The following is a 16,919-nucleotide window of genomic DNA, read 5'->3' on the forward strand; positions in this document are numbered from 1 at the left end:
GGGGGGACCTAATCCTTGCATCCGATGAAACGGGTAAGATCGGCTTATATAGCCGATCTTACTAACTATAATGGTTATCTTACGTAAGAATTTATCTCACCGAATGACCAATCTAACACGTTTTAAAAATTCTGTATTCCTCTACTGTACACAATTTAAAGAATGAAATGTGTTAGATTGGGCACATGGTGTGATAAACTCCTACGTAAGATAACCTTAGTAAATACAAATCAAATAATATAATATAATAGAAAGGTTCGAAGTATGAAATAATCTTAATCTTTGTAGTGATATCGGACCTCCTCGACCTTCCTCTCCTGCAGTTTCGTCGGAACAGATGCGCCCCACCCACACATGCTGACAGAAGTATCGTAAATCCGGAAGAGAAAACGCGGGAGAAGAAGAGAGGTATTCGGGACACGAGAAGGAGAGGCAATGTTCCCTCTAATTCTTTTTGTAGCTGAGCGGAACATGTACTTCTCTGTGCAAAAAATAATTTTGCTGAGCAGATTCTGAGCAAAAAAATTTTCTGAGCATATATATATATATATTATATACAGTATATATAATCTTATTTTTTCCTATAAAAATTAAAATAATTAATTATAAAGTAGAGATTAAAATTCATTTTAGAACATACTTTTATACAAAATCTTATCTTTTGTCAATGATTTAATGTATTTAATCGAAAAATACGTAGCAATAATCATATTGCAGACAGAGTGAGAAATAAGTAAACAACAATTCAAATCAGTGTGAATGCTCGCCTGCGCAGCGCACAAAAATTCTCGTGCGCGGCAACAATGTGAGCAGTGCGCGTCCGCGCAGCTTAGAGGGAACATTGGAGGAAGTTCGGGAATAGGAAGAGGCTACGCTAACGAACTGGTCAAACGAGGTTTACACATTGTAATCGTAAGCAGCGTATTGCAGGCTCTGAATACTGCAGCCAAAGAAATTACAAGTCAATACGGAGTAAAATGTCGCTACATTCAGGTCGATCTCAGCCACGATAATGCCTACGAACACGTCTTCAGCAGATTGAAGGATACGGATGTTGGCATTTCAGTCAACTGTGCCGGTGTTGTGGGCGACTTTCCTTGTCGTATGTTAAACGAGAGCGACATGACTGTGAATTTAATGTTAGCACTACACATCAAAGCGATGGTTCACACGACGCGATTGTTTTTACCTTCGATGTTAGCCAGAAAAAGGGCCGCCATCGTTACTGTTTCGTCAATGGCCTCTGTAATACCTTGTACATTTTCATGCGTATATTCGGCGTGTAAAGCGTTTTCCGATCGTTTCACTCGAGCATTGTCTTACGAATATAAATGGAAAAATGTGAGTTTTCAATCTCTTACTCCTTTTGTGATTTGGACTAAAATGGTCGAGGAACACACTAGAAATTTTGAATATTTCGAATTGATTAAAAGTGTGTCCCTCGATAGAGATAAATTCGTCAAAAATGCTATAAGAACAATAAACCTTACGAATTATACAAGCGGTAATTGGTTTTGTGACATCGTTTTGTATGCTGCCTTTAGCATTTTAAATATTTACTTGCACATTAAAGTTGCACGTATAAAAATTAGTTATAAAATATAAATAGAATAATTAAACATATTATTCCTAATCAATTTTTTATGGAATATTTTATCATCTAAATTTTGATCGTGGTTGAAACTTTGATAGTTTATAGTGTATAAAGTCAGAATCTACAAATCTATTCAATATTAGCATTGATAAAATGATAATATTCAATAGATTTTACTAATTGTTATAAAAAGCATAAAAAATATCCTAGAATTTTATAATATAATCGAAACGGGTTAATGATGATGCTGATGATAATAATAAGCGCAGAACCAAAAACGTTAGCAGTTGAAAGTTGAAATTGAGTACACAGTTAGGGTACGCCAAGAAAATGTAAACTAAGAAGGGTTTTTCGTAATTCTCGATGAAGAAAGAGAGAGGAAATTAATGATTTCCCTGAAGAACTCGGCTTCAACTGTACTATTTTAGTGGTGGTTTTTTGCGTTTATGCAGAAAATCGAACATATTTTTAGACCCATCTAAACATTCTCTAATTAGTCTCGGAAGAGGGAAACCTAATTTTTTAAACCAGTGAAATTGGATAAAATCGGCTATATAACTATAAAGGTTATGTGACGTAAGAGGTCATTACTTTATAAAATTTGTAAAATTTATTAAAGAAATTTATACTTTTGTAACAAATTTCTTAATGAAAGATAATAAATAAATTTCTTTGAAATGTTTTATCTTCATAATTTGTAAATATTTATAATGATCGTGTTAATAATTTTAATAATTCCGTGATTCATTAAGATTTATTTAAGTAATTAAAAAGTTTTGTTTGCTAATGAATTTTTAAAAATCTAAAAATGATAATTCATCAGAAAAAAAAACGCTCAGTGAACGTAAACAGTAACAAAGAAAAAAAGTAGGTATATTATTTCATTGATTATTCTATTTCTTTTGGACTTGTATCGGACCGTTTATGTAACCTTGAATTTGGTAGGTTTTGTTGAATTTAAAAGCTGATAAATATACAGAAAAAACTCACGTTGCAAAATTGTAAACATGACTAAAAATTGAGTGAGAAATGTTTTTCGACAATGCGGATAAAATTATATTAAATAGCGATCATCTGTGCTATTTTGTTTAAAACAGGAACACGGCGCAGGATAACATTTTATGATCTATTATTGTAGCGTTTAATGCGTTAACACGTTAAAAACGTGTATGTAAAAACGTAAATAAATTTTAGATTGTGTCCATTCAGAGCTTTGTTTTGCACCATATAAGGTATATACTGCAAAAGACTTAAAAATTTCGTAAAATTTCATTGTAAAGTGAAGTCTAAACTAGTGTCGTCCAACGAAAATTGTTTACTGGGCCAAAACAAAAAATAAAAATACACTGTGGGCCGCACATATTTCTTTACAACAAACAAAATACTGCATAATTGCATATGTTATGTATTTTAATGTGAAACTTGCCATTTAATTTTTTCACTTACGTTTTTAATATCAACAGGTATTTTTGATGTTGTCGAACGTAGTTAATTTTTCAAGTTTTTATCGGTCAATCTATTATGATTTTTACATTTAACAATCTTTAATTTTGAGAAAAAACATTCACGAAGATAGGTGATTCCCATTGCAGCTGTAATGTTCAGCTTTTTTTTTTTCTTAGCATAGGGAATTTATCATTGCACACGTATTTTGTATAAAACTGAACTTTGTTATTGGCCTCAAACATATATTTCAATTCAAAACATGACTGGAAATCTATCAAATTTATCTGCAAATTTGTTGGAGCTTGTTCCACAAGAATGTCAAATAGATATAAGAAAATATTAAATATATTAGCAGATGAGCCCGGCGTTGCTCGGACAAAAAGTAACGATAGCGACGATTCAGATTATTAGATTATAGCCGATCTTACTCGTTTTTACCGGGTGCGAGAATTAGGTCCCCCTCTTCCGAGACTTATTAGAGAATTTTTAGATGGATCTAAAAGTATGCTCGATTTCCAGCAAAAAACGCATCAAAAATTACAGAAAAATCTAAATTTAAAGTAATCCTTAAAGAAATATAATTTCGTTATAACAAAACACCAATTTAAAAACATTTGTTGCTCTGAATATACTGATTAAATACAGAGCCTATATATACAGTATGTACTGTAGATATATATACATATTATATGTAATACAATTGAAGCCTTGTTAAAAATATTTGAAGACATTTAAAAACATTTAAAAAAATTTAATCTTGTATAATCGTTATCATAAAATCGAATAAAAATTTTTCTTAAGTAATAGTATTAAAGTAATAATCTTTGGCCTGTATAATAATCAACACATGTATAAAGTCCATAGTAAATTCTTTATCAGAGATTGCTTGATAAACGTGGAAACAAATCAAGTTTTATTTTTATTTCTCGATACATCAGAAAAACAGAATTAAATCATGTTAGAAGCCATAGAACACAGTTGCATTTTGGCTTATTTTGGTATATTCTGTACAATTCTTTTTGTCTCAACGTTAATATGGAAGTTTGTCAACGTGTTAAGGGTACATCTCTTCTCTCTATGCACTTCGGATTTGAAGGAATTCGGACCGTGGGCCGTGATCACGGGAGGAAGTTCGGGAATAGGAAGAGGCTACGCTAACGAACTGGCCAAACGAGGTTTACACATTGTAATCGTAAGCAACGAATTGCAGGCTCTGAAAGATGCCGCTGAAGAAATTACAAGTCAATACGGAGTAGAATGTCGCTACATTCACGTCGATCTCAGCCACGATAATGCCTACGAACACGTCTTCAGCAGACTGAACGATACGGATATTGGTATTTTAATCAACTGTGCCGGTGTTCTGGGTGACTTTCCGTGTCGTTTACTAGACCTGACTGATGAGGATGTGAATTTATTGTTACAATTACACATCAAAGCGGTAGTTCACACGGCGCGATTGTTTTTACCTTCGATGTCGTCCAGAAGAAGAGCCGCCATCGTTACTGTTTCGTCAGCGGGCTCCGTAATACCTTTGCCATTTTTAAGCGTGTATTCGGCAAGTAAAGCGTTTTCCGATCGTTTCACTCGAGCATTGTCTTACGAATATAAATGGAAAAATGTGAGTTTTCAATCTGTTACTCCTTTTGGGGTTTGGACTAGAATAGCTGAAAAAGGCATTAGAAGTTTTAAATATTCCGAATTGATGAAAAGTATGTGTCTAGATAGAGATAAATTCGTCAGAAATGCTGTAAGAACAATAAATCTTACAGATCATACAAGCGGTAACTGGTTTTGCGACGTCGTTTGGTATGCCGCATTCAAAATTGTCAATATTTTATGGTCCTATCTTATGTTTAAAATTACACCTGTATTTAAACAGTCTTTATAGAATATAAATATAATAATTAAAGAAATTATTCCTAATCAATTTTTATAGAATATTTTATCATTTAAATTTTAATCGTGGATTAAACTTTGATAGTTTATAGTCTATAAGCAGAGAATATAATGATAACGAACAATTATTTATTGTGATATCGTCACAATGCTAGGTTAAAATTTTTAATCACATTTTTAATTTATTTAATTTAAAGTAGGCCTACATCATATCAAGTGTATATGCTCTACACCTCAAATCAGTAGTTTCTTTTTCCTGTATTGTACAGTACATCATAGTTTTTCTTTAGCAATCGAGTCGCGCCAGGTATTTATCTAACACCTTTCAGGAGAAAAGATTTGAATTAAAATAATATGACTTCCGGTTCTGTCTAACTCCGTTCTCCTCGAGATTTAAGGAAGGACAGACAGACAGGCAGACGGACAACAGTGGGAATTTATAGATCTATAATTTTTTCAAATTGCAGCACAATAACAAATATAAGACGAGCCGCGAATTTATTCGTAAGAGCAGAAAATCAGTAAAAATTCAGTTAGGTAATTGAAAGTTTAAGCCCTCAATTTTAAAGGGCCTTCACCTAAATAGCCCTAAACATCTTTTTCGCTCACTTCAATGGCTTTTTTTATTACATTATTCCGTAATTTCTCATTACAAAATATTAAAAAATAAAACAAATTCATAGTTATACAGTAGACCCCCTATAACACGGGTTCCAATAATGCGGTTTCCTATAACGCGGTGAAAAAATTGCGACAGTATTCGTTTAAAGACGCTAAAAGGGACTCGTAAAACGCGGTAAAACGTCATCGCCGACTCGTGTCGCGACAGGATTGGTCGAATCTGGACCAATAGTAGACGAGCAGCCGAACTACTTACACACTACCGAGAGTTTAGGCTAGTAAGTTGAGTTTACTCAACTTACTAGCCTAAACTATCGTCCGTACAGTATGTAAATTAGGTACCGTAAGTCTAATACAGTACTGTAATTTTATACATTTCTTGTGAAAGAAACATTTCTTATTCAACGGCCATTAAAATTATTTCTATTAATGATGTCTCCAAAGTTCAACGAATTTTTCGCAGAAAAATAACTTTTCAGAAATCGCGGCCGCCGTTTGGTGCTCTGCTCCGCGACGAAAACAAGCTTAAGCAATGTTGTCATTGAACGGTGCATAAACGGTAAGTAATCCTACAATTTTTTGTTTATAGCATAGTTTATACGAATTATTCCCAAAAAATTATACGCATTTTGGAAATATTGAGTCGAATTAGTCTAGAATCGATTAATTTTATGGAAGAAAACCTTTCAAACAGCTGTAGTCCGTAAACTTCACACGTGTCGGGCTGTGATTGGCTCATGTATTTAAGGATTCCTACAACGCAAAATTCTTATAAAGCGGAACGTATCTATCTCATTATAGGGGGGACTATTGTACAAATAATATTCAGTTACGTGTTATGAGAATAGATAATTTATCAAATTTGTAAATAAATGTAATAGACTGTTTTATCTACGCCATTGATAAAATCGCTTATATAATACAGCATTGCAAAAAACCTAAATAATTTCATTTTAAAATAATCATCGAAAATACAAGACAGTGATTTACAAAATCTGTTGATATCGCAATTACTTGAAATAATTTAAAAATTAAAACAAATTATTAAAAAAGTTGCGATATTTATCATTTGAGGAACGGAAGTTGTTCCTTCCTAATTTCCACTTACCTTTGTACTTTACCTTTGTACTATTATCCAGATTATTCAGAAAATTCTCCAGATTTAGTTTTGTTCCTAAACAGTGGTATTCATCTTCTATAAAATCCATTCTAAAAACAGAACAAAAAGCCAGACCGTAAAATTTAACACCCGTTAAACTGTTGTGATGTGTTTCTCTCTCATTTGGAATACGTTTCTTCCACCATTTTCTATTAATTAATATAAATTATTTAAAATACGTCAATTCTATAAATTTAATTAATGTAGTGTTTTATCTCAATTCAGTTATAAAATGTTTTGATAAAATTTTATATAGAAAATATCGCATGAAACTACACTATTTACTCTAGAAGAAAAGTAACAACAAGCTACAATTGTTACAAATAATTTTATATTCAAAATATATTAATTTTTTTAAATAAAATATACTATAAATTTACGATTGTAAATTACGTGAAAGTGTTCATTTATTATTAATAACAATCAAAAAATTATAACATTTTATTAAGCATAATTAGAGTTTAATTTTTATACATAAAAATAAAAATTGTTAATAATAACATATTGGATTACATGCAATTTTTTTATTATTTCGTGATTTCGATGTATTTATTCGTTTCTTATATTTACTAATACAGATGTTTTTTGTCATGTAATTGAGAAAAAAACTCGGACAGAACGATAAAATATAAATTATAATTTCGTGTAACCAGTAACCAGCGTAACTCTGATTCTTTCCAATACATTTTATCCAATTTTCACAGAATTTCTTACACGACGGAATTAACATATTCTTTTTCATTTTATTTGTCATTCTAGTGTGAACAAAATATGGAAGGAGCGACTGCAAATTAATGCCTTTATCTATTAATTCCTCGTTGACCCCTTTGCTAAATACATCCATAAACCTTTTACAACTACAATAAATAGCATAATAAGAAAATAGGAATATTGAAGAGGCCGACGAAACATTAATAATAACTCCTTTATTTTTCTTCGCGTATAAGTTAGACATTCGATAAGTCATATTGACGACAGTTTCTACGTTTAAAGCTATCATTACTAGTGTGTTACTTTCGGTTTCGTCCAGAAAATAACACGGTGTTCTACCGGCAATTCCAGCGCAATTGACAAAAATTCCAACGTCTTTACCTTCGATTTTACTCCAAAGACAGTCGTATACCTCTTTTCCACCAGTCAAATCAGCCAACACGTAACAACATTCCACTCCGAATTTTGTCTCAATGTCCTTCACCGTCGCCTGCAGTTGTTCTAATTCGTTACTAATAAGGATAAGCTTCAAACCAGATTTTGCTAGCTCAATAGCTGTATGTTTTCCTATACCCGAGCATCCACCAGTGATTACAGCCCATTCTCCATATTTTTTAAGGTCTTGTTTAATAAAGTTTGGAAGTAGATAGAGCTTTATCCATCGAAAAATCTCCTTCAAAATCCATATCGTAGAGAAGGTAACGAAAATAATACCAACAGATACCAGAAGACACTCGCTTGCACACATCGTTTATTTATTATCGTAATATGTTATGTTCTGTCAAGGCAATCCGCTTTGGGTCTGGTCATATTTATTCATAAAACTTATATAAATTTGATTGGAAAATAAAATCACGTGTGAAAAGACATTACGTTGCTAACACAGCAATCTATTTGTAAAATAGATAACACAATTTATATGCAAAGAAATTATTTATTTTTGCTTAAGAAAAATCGTTTCACCTACAATATTAGAAGAATTGTAAAATTCTTTAAAATCAATATAAAGTGTATCATAAGTGATTATTCATAATTCGTGACGTAGGACCCATTAGACCCAGGCCTATGTACTAGTTTAGGGGTGATGAAATAATATTAACAATAAAATAACGAAAAAATAACTTTACATACAAACAATTAAAAGCTTAAGAACAAAGTAAGATATAGTCGAGTCGGATTAATATATGAGTATTTTGCACAAATAGAGTGCAAAATATAGTACTGTATTTAAAAATCTGTATAAAAAAATATTCTTAACGTAGGTCTACTGGTAATTGTCGAAAAATATCAAAGCATACAATGAATAGAAAACTATAAATTTTCAATTTGAGAGCACGTTTACTATCAAGTGCAATGCTAAGCTCCTTGAAATAACTTGAAAAATGTATTTATTTTAAATATACAGAAGATTATTTTTTGATTTTTTATTCGGATTTTCGCTTGTATATTCAGACTGTGAAATGAATGATTACGAATTACTTTCTAAAAAAACCCCTAATTAACCGTGATTCCGCATTATCCAAGGCGAATTTCCTTACACTGTAATTAAAAAAAAAAGTTTAAAACGATAACACACTTCGAAATGATTTCTGTTACCTTTTATCATTTAAATTCAATGGGAAAAAACCATTTGTATTTGATTAAAATGGCGTCTAAGTAAGAACTTTTACAGGTAAGTGAGAAAGCAACAAAAAACTATGTTTAATTAAATGCCGTCCACTTAATTTGCATGCAGTAATGAATACAGTAAAAAACAAAATCTATTATTCGAGGCCGTGATGGATATGATATACAATTCTCCNCACTTCGAAATGATTTCTGTTACCTTTTATCATTTAAATTCAATGGGAAAAAACCATTTGTATTTGATTAAAATGGCGTCTAAGTAAGAACTTTTACAGGTAAGTGAGAAAGCAACAAAAAACTATGTTTAATTAAATGCCGTCCACTTAATTTGCATGCAGTAATGAATACAGTAAAAAACAAAATCTATTATTCGAGGCCGTGATGGATATGATATACAATTCTCCTACCGGTACAGAAAAATTCATTTATAATCTACAATTTATACATAATGTTATATATAAATTAATAGTTTATTTACTGTACAGTGTAATATTTACATGCAGCACATTACCTCGCATACAGTAAGTTTCAGAAATAGAGACTTGCATGAAAAAAACACAGTAAAATACAATAAATCTACGTCCAAAACTGAAGTTCGACAGTTAAAAGAATGGCGGATAATCGAGTTTTACTTTACTTGTAAAGGTAATGTATTTACACAAAAAATACGCACAGAGAAATTTTATAAGTCCTGAATTTATTTACATAAAATTTTTCAATATATTTGCAATGACAACTTTTTATAGCAAATATTTTGCTACATGCGATAATAATTATCACAGTAAAGTAAAAACTACTTTCGCGAAGGTAAACTGCCAAAATCACGTGACCGACCATGAAAACACGAAGCAGAAATACACGCAGAAATTATGTTTATCACACAGTTAATATTATAGTTATGTAAACAAACACCGCATGAATAAAACATTAGAATAAAACAATAATTGGCGAATCGAATTTTGACGTCAGATTTGATTTACAACAATCAGTGGCGTAGCGAACATAACTGACGCTCAGGGCACGACACTTCATTGGCGCCTCTTCCCCCTCCAGAAACAAATCTTGTTTGTCTTGGAGACAATTTGGCGCCTTCCTGGAAGTGACGCCCGGGGCATGAAAGACTCCCTTGCTCCCCCCTCGCTACGCTAGTGACAACAATGTACACGTATATTGTACACCCTAATATTACGTAGTTATTACTAGGAAAGAAAACAAATTAATGTTCGAACCTTTTAAAAAACAATGTTCGATCAACAAAACATTAAATTATCATTCTAATATTCCTCTGCATATAAAAAAGAACATTTTTTATATGGAATATAAAAATATATAACAAGGAAATAAAGGAAAATATATAAATGACTTACACAAAAATTTTAGTTTAAACGGATACCCTATCAGATTAATTAATGATTGGCAACAAAAAATAGATAATAGTATTGCTTTCCCTGTTAAAAGAGATGAAGAAAAGCAAAAAGTTAAATACTTAAGTTTTCCGTACATAAAACATATGTATTAAAAAATTAATAAGGAACTCCAAAAAAAAAAACAATATAAAGCTTGCACCAAACTATAAAAATTTAATATCCAGATTAAATGCTAAACAACGTTCAAAAAAGCAAATAGAAAATAAAAACGAAATAAAAAATGTCGTATATAAAATACCCTGCACTTGTAAAATCAATAGTTTTTATATAGGTGAAACTAAAAGAACATTAAAAACACGTGTAAAAGAGCATATATCAGATTTAAAATATAGTCGTCTAAATTCAGTTTTTCATGATCACTGCGTAACCAATAACTGCAATATAGATCAATTAAATATACAGATTTTGCATAAAGAAAAAAGAACTTACGACAGAAAATTCAAAGAAAGTGTAGAAATAATAAGAAATAAACATCAAAATTGTATAAACAAAAATCTAAGCGTTAAAATTAATGAAAATTGGATGAAGATATTGTAAATAGTTGTGTATTAGATTAATAGAATGGTAAAAAAAAAGATTAGTTAATTTAAATTAAAGGTATTTAATTAAAAATGTAATACTAATGTATTTTGAGTTATATGTAAATTGGATAACAGGACAGTAGTTCACAAAATACGCCTGGTGGAATCTAAACGATAGATGTGTTTTTTAAAAAATGTTTTATATATTTTTTTCAAGACAATAGATGTCTATTAATTGCCCTGTCAGTTCATTAAATCAAGGTATATCGTGATATATGCAAATTGGCTGACTAGATGATAGTGTTGGAAAGATGACCTACAGGATATGCTTGGAAGAACGAAGACGAAGGGCATGATTTTATGTAACAATTTTAATTATTACTATTTATCAATTACTTTGTCTGCGTGTTAAAAATTAAGAAAACCGATTGTGTCAGTGTAAAAAGACGGCATTTATGGTAGTCGTCATGAAAACCTTTAGATCGTCTAAAGTTCAGCTATGTACTAGTTGGGTGTCTCTATTGGAGTGAGGTATGTTTCACTGGATAAAAATCAATTTTATTGTATAATTTTAGTTTATGTTCAGTTATTGTTGAATATGTTATTTTATACTTGTTTAGTTAGCTGAAGAGGGAAGAATACCCGAAACGCAAATGTGTAGCACGGCGTTCTAACCGAATAAAGATTGAAAACTTGCCAAGTGTTGATAAAGAAGGTCACTTCATTGTGCCAGTATACAAAAATATATTTAATTTAAATTGAGCTTCTTTATTTAATTTTATTTTATTCAGTCCGACCCTCACAAATATTTTGCTAAATTAAATTAAATTTCGAAATTTACTTCAGTCTTTTTGGTTTCTTGCCAATTACACCTAACTAGTTTATTTAGTGATTTATTATTTTTATGCTGTTTCCGGTTAGCTTAATCAAATTTTAAATACTGTATTTGTTAAAGCCCTGAATTGGATGAAGTTAGCATTAGATAGTTAATCCTACAAGAATTTTTTTTTCTATACCTATCATGGATTTGGCTGAGTCAATAATGGTGGCAGTCGAGTGATGAGGAAAATTCAATTTATATGCCTTTGTGCCCTTAACTAAATAATTTTAGATAAATCGTCAACTAAAACATATTTATTATTAGGACTTATTATACTGGATAACTGGTTCTGCAAATTACGTAAACAAATTCAGAGAGACAGTCTTTATTTATCACCTGATCAGGTGATAAATAAATACTGTTTTTCTGCTTTCGACATTCTTGCCTCAGATAAGCTCTCTCGAATGAGTTTTAATTTGATTGTTTTTGTCATGTTTATTTATTGTTTGTCATTGATCTCTGTTTTGTTTTATTTAGTGTAGTTGAGAAAACGTCCTAGTTTTAATGGCTACACAGTTACTTTCAAAAAATGTTAACATTAATATGATAGTAGCTGCTTTAGCTAAATAATCTCGTTGTTATTTCGATCAACCGCAAAGAAAATAAAAAGGAATGTGTGTACTGTACAGTACTGTACATCTACAATTTCTGTATACCGGTTTTAACATTTTTTTCAATAATCTTGTATTATTAACGATCTAAGAATAAGTCATTGCTTTCATTCTGGAAACCTGTTTTCGAGGCCAGTATCGACTCTCAAGAATTTTCGAAATGGTAACTGGAAATTTCAAGATCAGGATGCTTCTTGTCGTAGATACAAAAATAGTTTCTGGCATATTCATTAAATCTTTCCAGGTGTATTCTAGGCTTTATTACCGCAGCCATTCTATTATTTAAACTAATAATAATAATAATAATCTTCACAAGCATCAAAACACTGAAAGCGATAGAATAGAGAGAACGTGCATAAAAGTTCGTTTCCCGCAATTTTCGCACCATGTCGTGATGACCTCAACCATTAGACCTCAACCAATTAGAAATCGGTGGATTTCTGATTGGTTGAGGATACCGTTTTATAGACGTATTGGCGTTGAAAGTCGAACACTACTCAACTCGCTTTACGCTTTTTTTATGCTTTGCTCCGGCATAACATTTCATGATGACGTGATTTAAAATAATTATGGCTAGGGTTTTTATTCTAGTGGAGTTTCAACCTGAGAAATGCAGTAGAAAATAACATTTGACTTTCTTCTATTTTATATTTTATTTTCTCAAAATAAAATGAAACAAGGTTTTTTTTATTAAAAATAATTTACACAGTTTTCTAGATTAAAAATACTATAATTTTTGAAAAATTTTCAAAATTATACTTCTTTTCTAAACTTTAACTTTGTAAAATAATTTTCCTTACACTTGTTAAATTATCAAAAGAAAAAAAATTATTTTTAATGCACAGAAACATTGTTATATTATTTCTATTTATAAAATTATTTATACAAAAAGTCTAAATAAATATAAAATTCTGTGATCGTGCTTTATTCTTGTTTTTTGTGAATGATTTGTTTCTATATTTATTATTTATCCTTCATTATTTTATTATTTTCAATTAAAATATTAAAAGATTTATTTTGTTTTCTTTCAATTTTAATAAATTCTTCGTTTTTTTTGGTCGAATTTTTATTAAACTTCTGTAAAATTTCAATGATTTAATTACAGATTAAAAGGTAAACAAATTAACCTTGAATTTAATGAAGAAACAGGTTTTTAACCGAAAATATAACAAATTTTCCAGATAATATTCTCCGATTCAATAATTTAAAGCAAGATTATTATTACTGTTACAATGTTAGAAACGTGTTATTATTTTCTGGCATACTTTGGCATCATTTTTATATCCGTATGCACGCTATCGTTTCTGAAAAAACTTCTCTGGGGAATGAAGCTTTATCTACTGCCAAAGTTTATTAAACAAGACCTTAAAATATATGGAGAATGGGCTGTAATCACTGGTGGAAGCTCGGGTATAGGAAAACATACAGCTATTGAGTTAGCAAAAACTGGTTTGAAGCTGATCCTTATTAGTAACGAATTAGAACAACTGCAGTCTACGACGGAAGATATCAAAGAAGAATTTGGTGTCGAGTGTAGTTACGTATTCGCCGATTTAACAGGTGGGAAAGAAGTATGCGACTATATATGTAGCAAAATTGAAGACAAAGACATAGGGATCTTTGTAAATTGCGCCGGTGTTTGCGGCAATATGCCTTGCTACTTTCTAGACGAGACAGAAGAAAATACGTTGATGTTAATAACTTTAAATATGAACATTATTGTTAATACTACTTACAGATTAATAAACTTGTATTCTAAGAAGAAAAAAGGAGTTATTATTAATGTGTCATCTTCGACTTCGGCATTTCCAGTTTCTTACATGGCCATTTATTCCTCTTGTAAAAGATTCATGCATTTATTTACCAAAGCGGTTAACATCGAATTAACAGATACGGTTGTATTATTGCAATCACTCACTCCGTGTTCTGTCAATAGTAGAAATGTAAGTAATAAACCGTATTTAAAACAGTTTGGAATAATTGCTTCTTGTGAAAAGTTTTGTGAAAGTTGGATAATGTCTATTGGGAAAACTGACAGTTATACAGGTTACTGGTTACACGAAATTCAGCATTATTTTTCCGAAATGTGTCCAGCCTTTTTATACGATTTTATTTTGAAGAAACTTTTTATTGAATCCGAAAAGTACAAAAATATAAATAAATGACTAAAGAAAATTATATGCTATAAATTTAATTGCAGTTTTGACGTCTAATTAGGTAACACATCATATTCATATTATTATTACATTGTATTGTGCTATAATTTAAGCTTATTACTTTATGTCACTTTGTTTCACTGATTTAGGAGTTTGTAATGTTCAATAAATAAAATCATTTAATTAATTACTGTTAATAAACTTCAAAATTATACTTCTTTTCTACAAAATTTTGTATTTAACACAATTTAACATTTGTTACAAATATCGAGCTATCGATTTGTATGTTACTCTCAACTGTTTTTTTTAGATACTTGCTTAATGGATAATTTTTATATACAATAGTACATTGTATGAGATTATTGATTTTTATACTGTTAAGGTATTTCTATTTCTATTGTATTCTATTTCTGTTAAAGCATGTCAAAAATCTTTTATTGATACTTAATACAGGTATGTACTGTACTTGCTGTTATATTAATAAAACACCATACTTCCAATCGAGTCTATTGCTGTTTACTGTGTAGAAATCTCTACATGTCGAAAACTATTTATCACGAATTTTTTTTTTCGTTCCTGTGAGATTCGAGACAGACAGGTTCAATTGTATTCATGTTGTAATGAGGATTGATCAAATCTAACGCGAGAAATTCGAATTAAAGTCTAAGAAGTGTTTACAAACAGACCATACCTCCAATCCGCATTAAAATTCAGGATAGTTTATTGAAGGTTTCAACTTACAATTAAAAAAATCCAAAAAAGAATTGTACAGTATAACTTAAGAAAAATTGTGTGTGGCGCCATCTCTTACGACATTTTATTTATAAACTTTTTATATTATTAATTATTATAAATGGGATAAAGTTTAATTTTGACGGTATGGATGAGTTTTATAGAAAATTGTAAATGGTAATAAGAAGTAAAGTCTTCATTAAGTTCGATCATACTCGGGATGGAACACGCGACTCTCTCTCTCTCTCTCTCCCCCCACCCTCTCGACTATTAACGACCAAAATTTAACAGCATCAATGCTCCTAATTTACAAACCTTCCTGCAAAATTTCAGAAAATTTCGACAAAAGTTACACGATTTATTAAGCTTTAAAGAGGGTGAAAAAAATCGTACCACATACTGAAAAATCCCCGATATTTTGCATTTCTTGACGTTTCACGGTTCTCTGAATCAAAAATGTAAACAACTAAGGAATTATTTTTGACCAATTGCCTGTTCTGTTATATATAACAGAGGGAAAGTATGCGATCGGTCAAAAAATTACCCCCAAGATTTTTTACATTTTTGAACTCAAAGGACCTTGAAATGTCGAAAAATGAAAAAAAATGGAAGGTTTTTTTTTGTATGTATGGATGTTAGTGTTGATGTGTGGGGGGAGTACGATTTTATTTACTCTCTTTGAAGCTTAATAACTCCTGTGCTTTTTGTCGAAAATTTCTGAAATTTTGCAGGGAGGTTTGTTTATTAGAAGGATTATTGCTACTAAATTTTAGATTAAATGTCGAGGAATGGGAATTTAAATGGGGTCGTGTGTATCTCCAGTAGGGTCGGACNACATTTTTGAACTCAAAGGACCTTGAAATGTCGAAAAATGAAAAAAAATGGAAGGTTTTTTTTGTATGTATGGATGTTAGTGTTGATGTGTGGGGGGAGTACGATTTTATTTACTCTCTTTGAAGCTTAATAACTTCTAGGCTTTTTGTCGAAAATTTCTGAAATTTTGTACAAAGGTTTGTATATTAGAGGGATCGATGAAATTAAATTTTGGTGTAAAAGATCAAAGGAGTCAAATCACACCTTCATTCATGCACGATAATCTGCTTTGGAATGGTTGCAACTTAACACCATTCTCTCATGTCTTCAATTCTTCTTATGTGATATACAGTAGAACCTCGATTATCCGCCCTAATTGGGGACTGGGGTTGGTCGGATAATTGAAAAGTCGGATAACCGAAAAGTATGAAAAAATCCATTATTAGTGTAGTATATTATTATATCCCATGTAATTGGTATATTAGTATATCGCTATTAACCTATTTTGCGTTGAATTTTCATCGATGTTAAGCCTAACAAAAATTTTTTAAAATAATAATCGTCGCTATTGTATCGTTAAAAATTAGAAAATTAAGCTTCGTTTAAATACTGGCTCCCTTTCATGAATGAGTGTTTCCAGCTAAAACACGTAAAAATAATATTAAAGTAGCCAAGACATAGCCAAATATTGTAGCGCCACATCACTAGCTAGCGGATGAAATT

At 30.8% G+C, this 16,919-nt stretch overlaps 4 protein-coding genes across 4 annotated transcripts; 3 read left to right on the forward strand and 1 right to left on the reverse strand.

The window, feature by feature from the left end:
- The first annotated feature begins 759 nt into the window (after positions 1-759).
- Positions 760-1,605, forward strand: LOC111638132 (very-long-chain 3-oxoacyl-CoA reductase-like). Its single transcript, XM_023383775.1, has one exon. It carries the CDS (start codon positions 760-762, stop codon positions 1,603-1,605), a length of 846 nt encoding a protein of 281 aa, XP_023239543.1.
- A 2,337-nt stretch (positions 1,606-3,942) lies between these two features.
- On the forward strand, positions 3,943-4,931 carry LOC111638119 (very-long-chain 3-oxoacyl-CoA reductase-like). Its single transcript, XM_023383764.1, has one exon. The coding sequence runs from the start codon at positions 3,996-3,998 to the stop codon at positions 4,929-4,931; it is 936 nt and encodes a 311-aa protein (XP_023239532.1). The 5' UTR covers positions 3,943-3,995.
- A 2,268-nt stretch (positions 4,932-7,199) lies between these two features.
- Positions 7,200-8,215, reverse strand: LOC111638130 (very-long-chain 3-oxoacyl-CoA reductase-like). Its single transcript, XM_023383773.1, has one exon. It carries the CDS (start codon positions 8,176-8,178, stop codon positions 7,210-7,212), a length of 969 nt encoding a protein of 322 aa, XP_023239541.1. The 5' UTR covers positions 8,179-8,215; the 3' UTR covers positions 7,200-7,209.
- Positions 8,216-13,728: 5,513 nt separating this feature from the next.
- LOC111638120 (hydroxysteroid dehydrogenase-like protein 1) lies at positions 13,729-14,603 on the forward strand (the record flags this gene model as incomplete). The annotated part of the gene is made up of 1 exon (XM_023383765.1): positions 13,729-14,603. A coding segment is annotated over exon 1 (783 nt), but the record flags the coding sequence as incomplete, so codon positions are not given.
- Between the last annotated feature and the right edge of the window lie 2,316 nt (positions 14,604-16,919).

The sequence above is a fragment of the Centruroides sculpturatus genome, unplaced genomic scaffold (genome assembly GCF_000671375.1).
Source record: "Centruroides sculpturatus isolate CEXI.00-Female unplaced genomic scaffold, Cexi_2.0 scaffold937, whole genome shotgun sequence".
NCBI lineage: Eukaryota > Metazoa > Arthropoda > Arachnida > Scorpiones > Buthidae > Centruroides > Centruroides sculpturatus.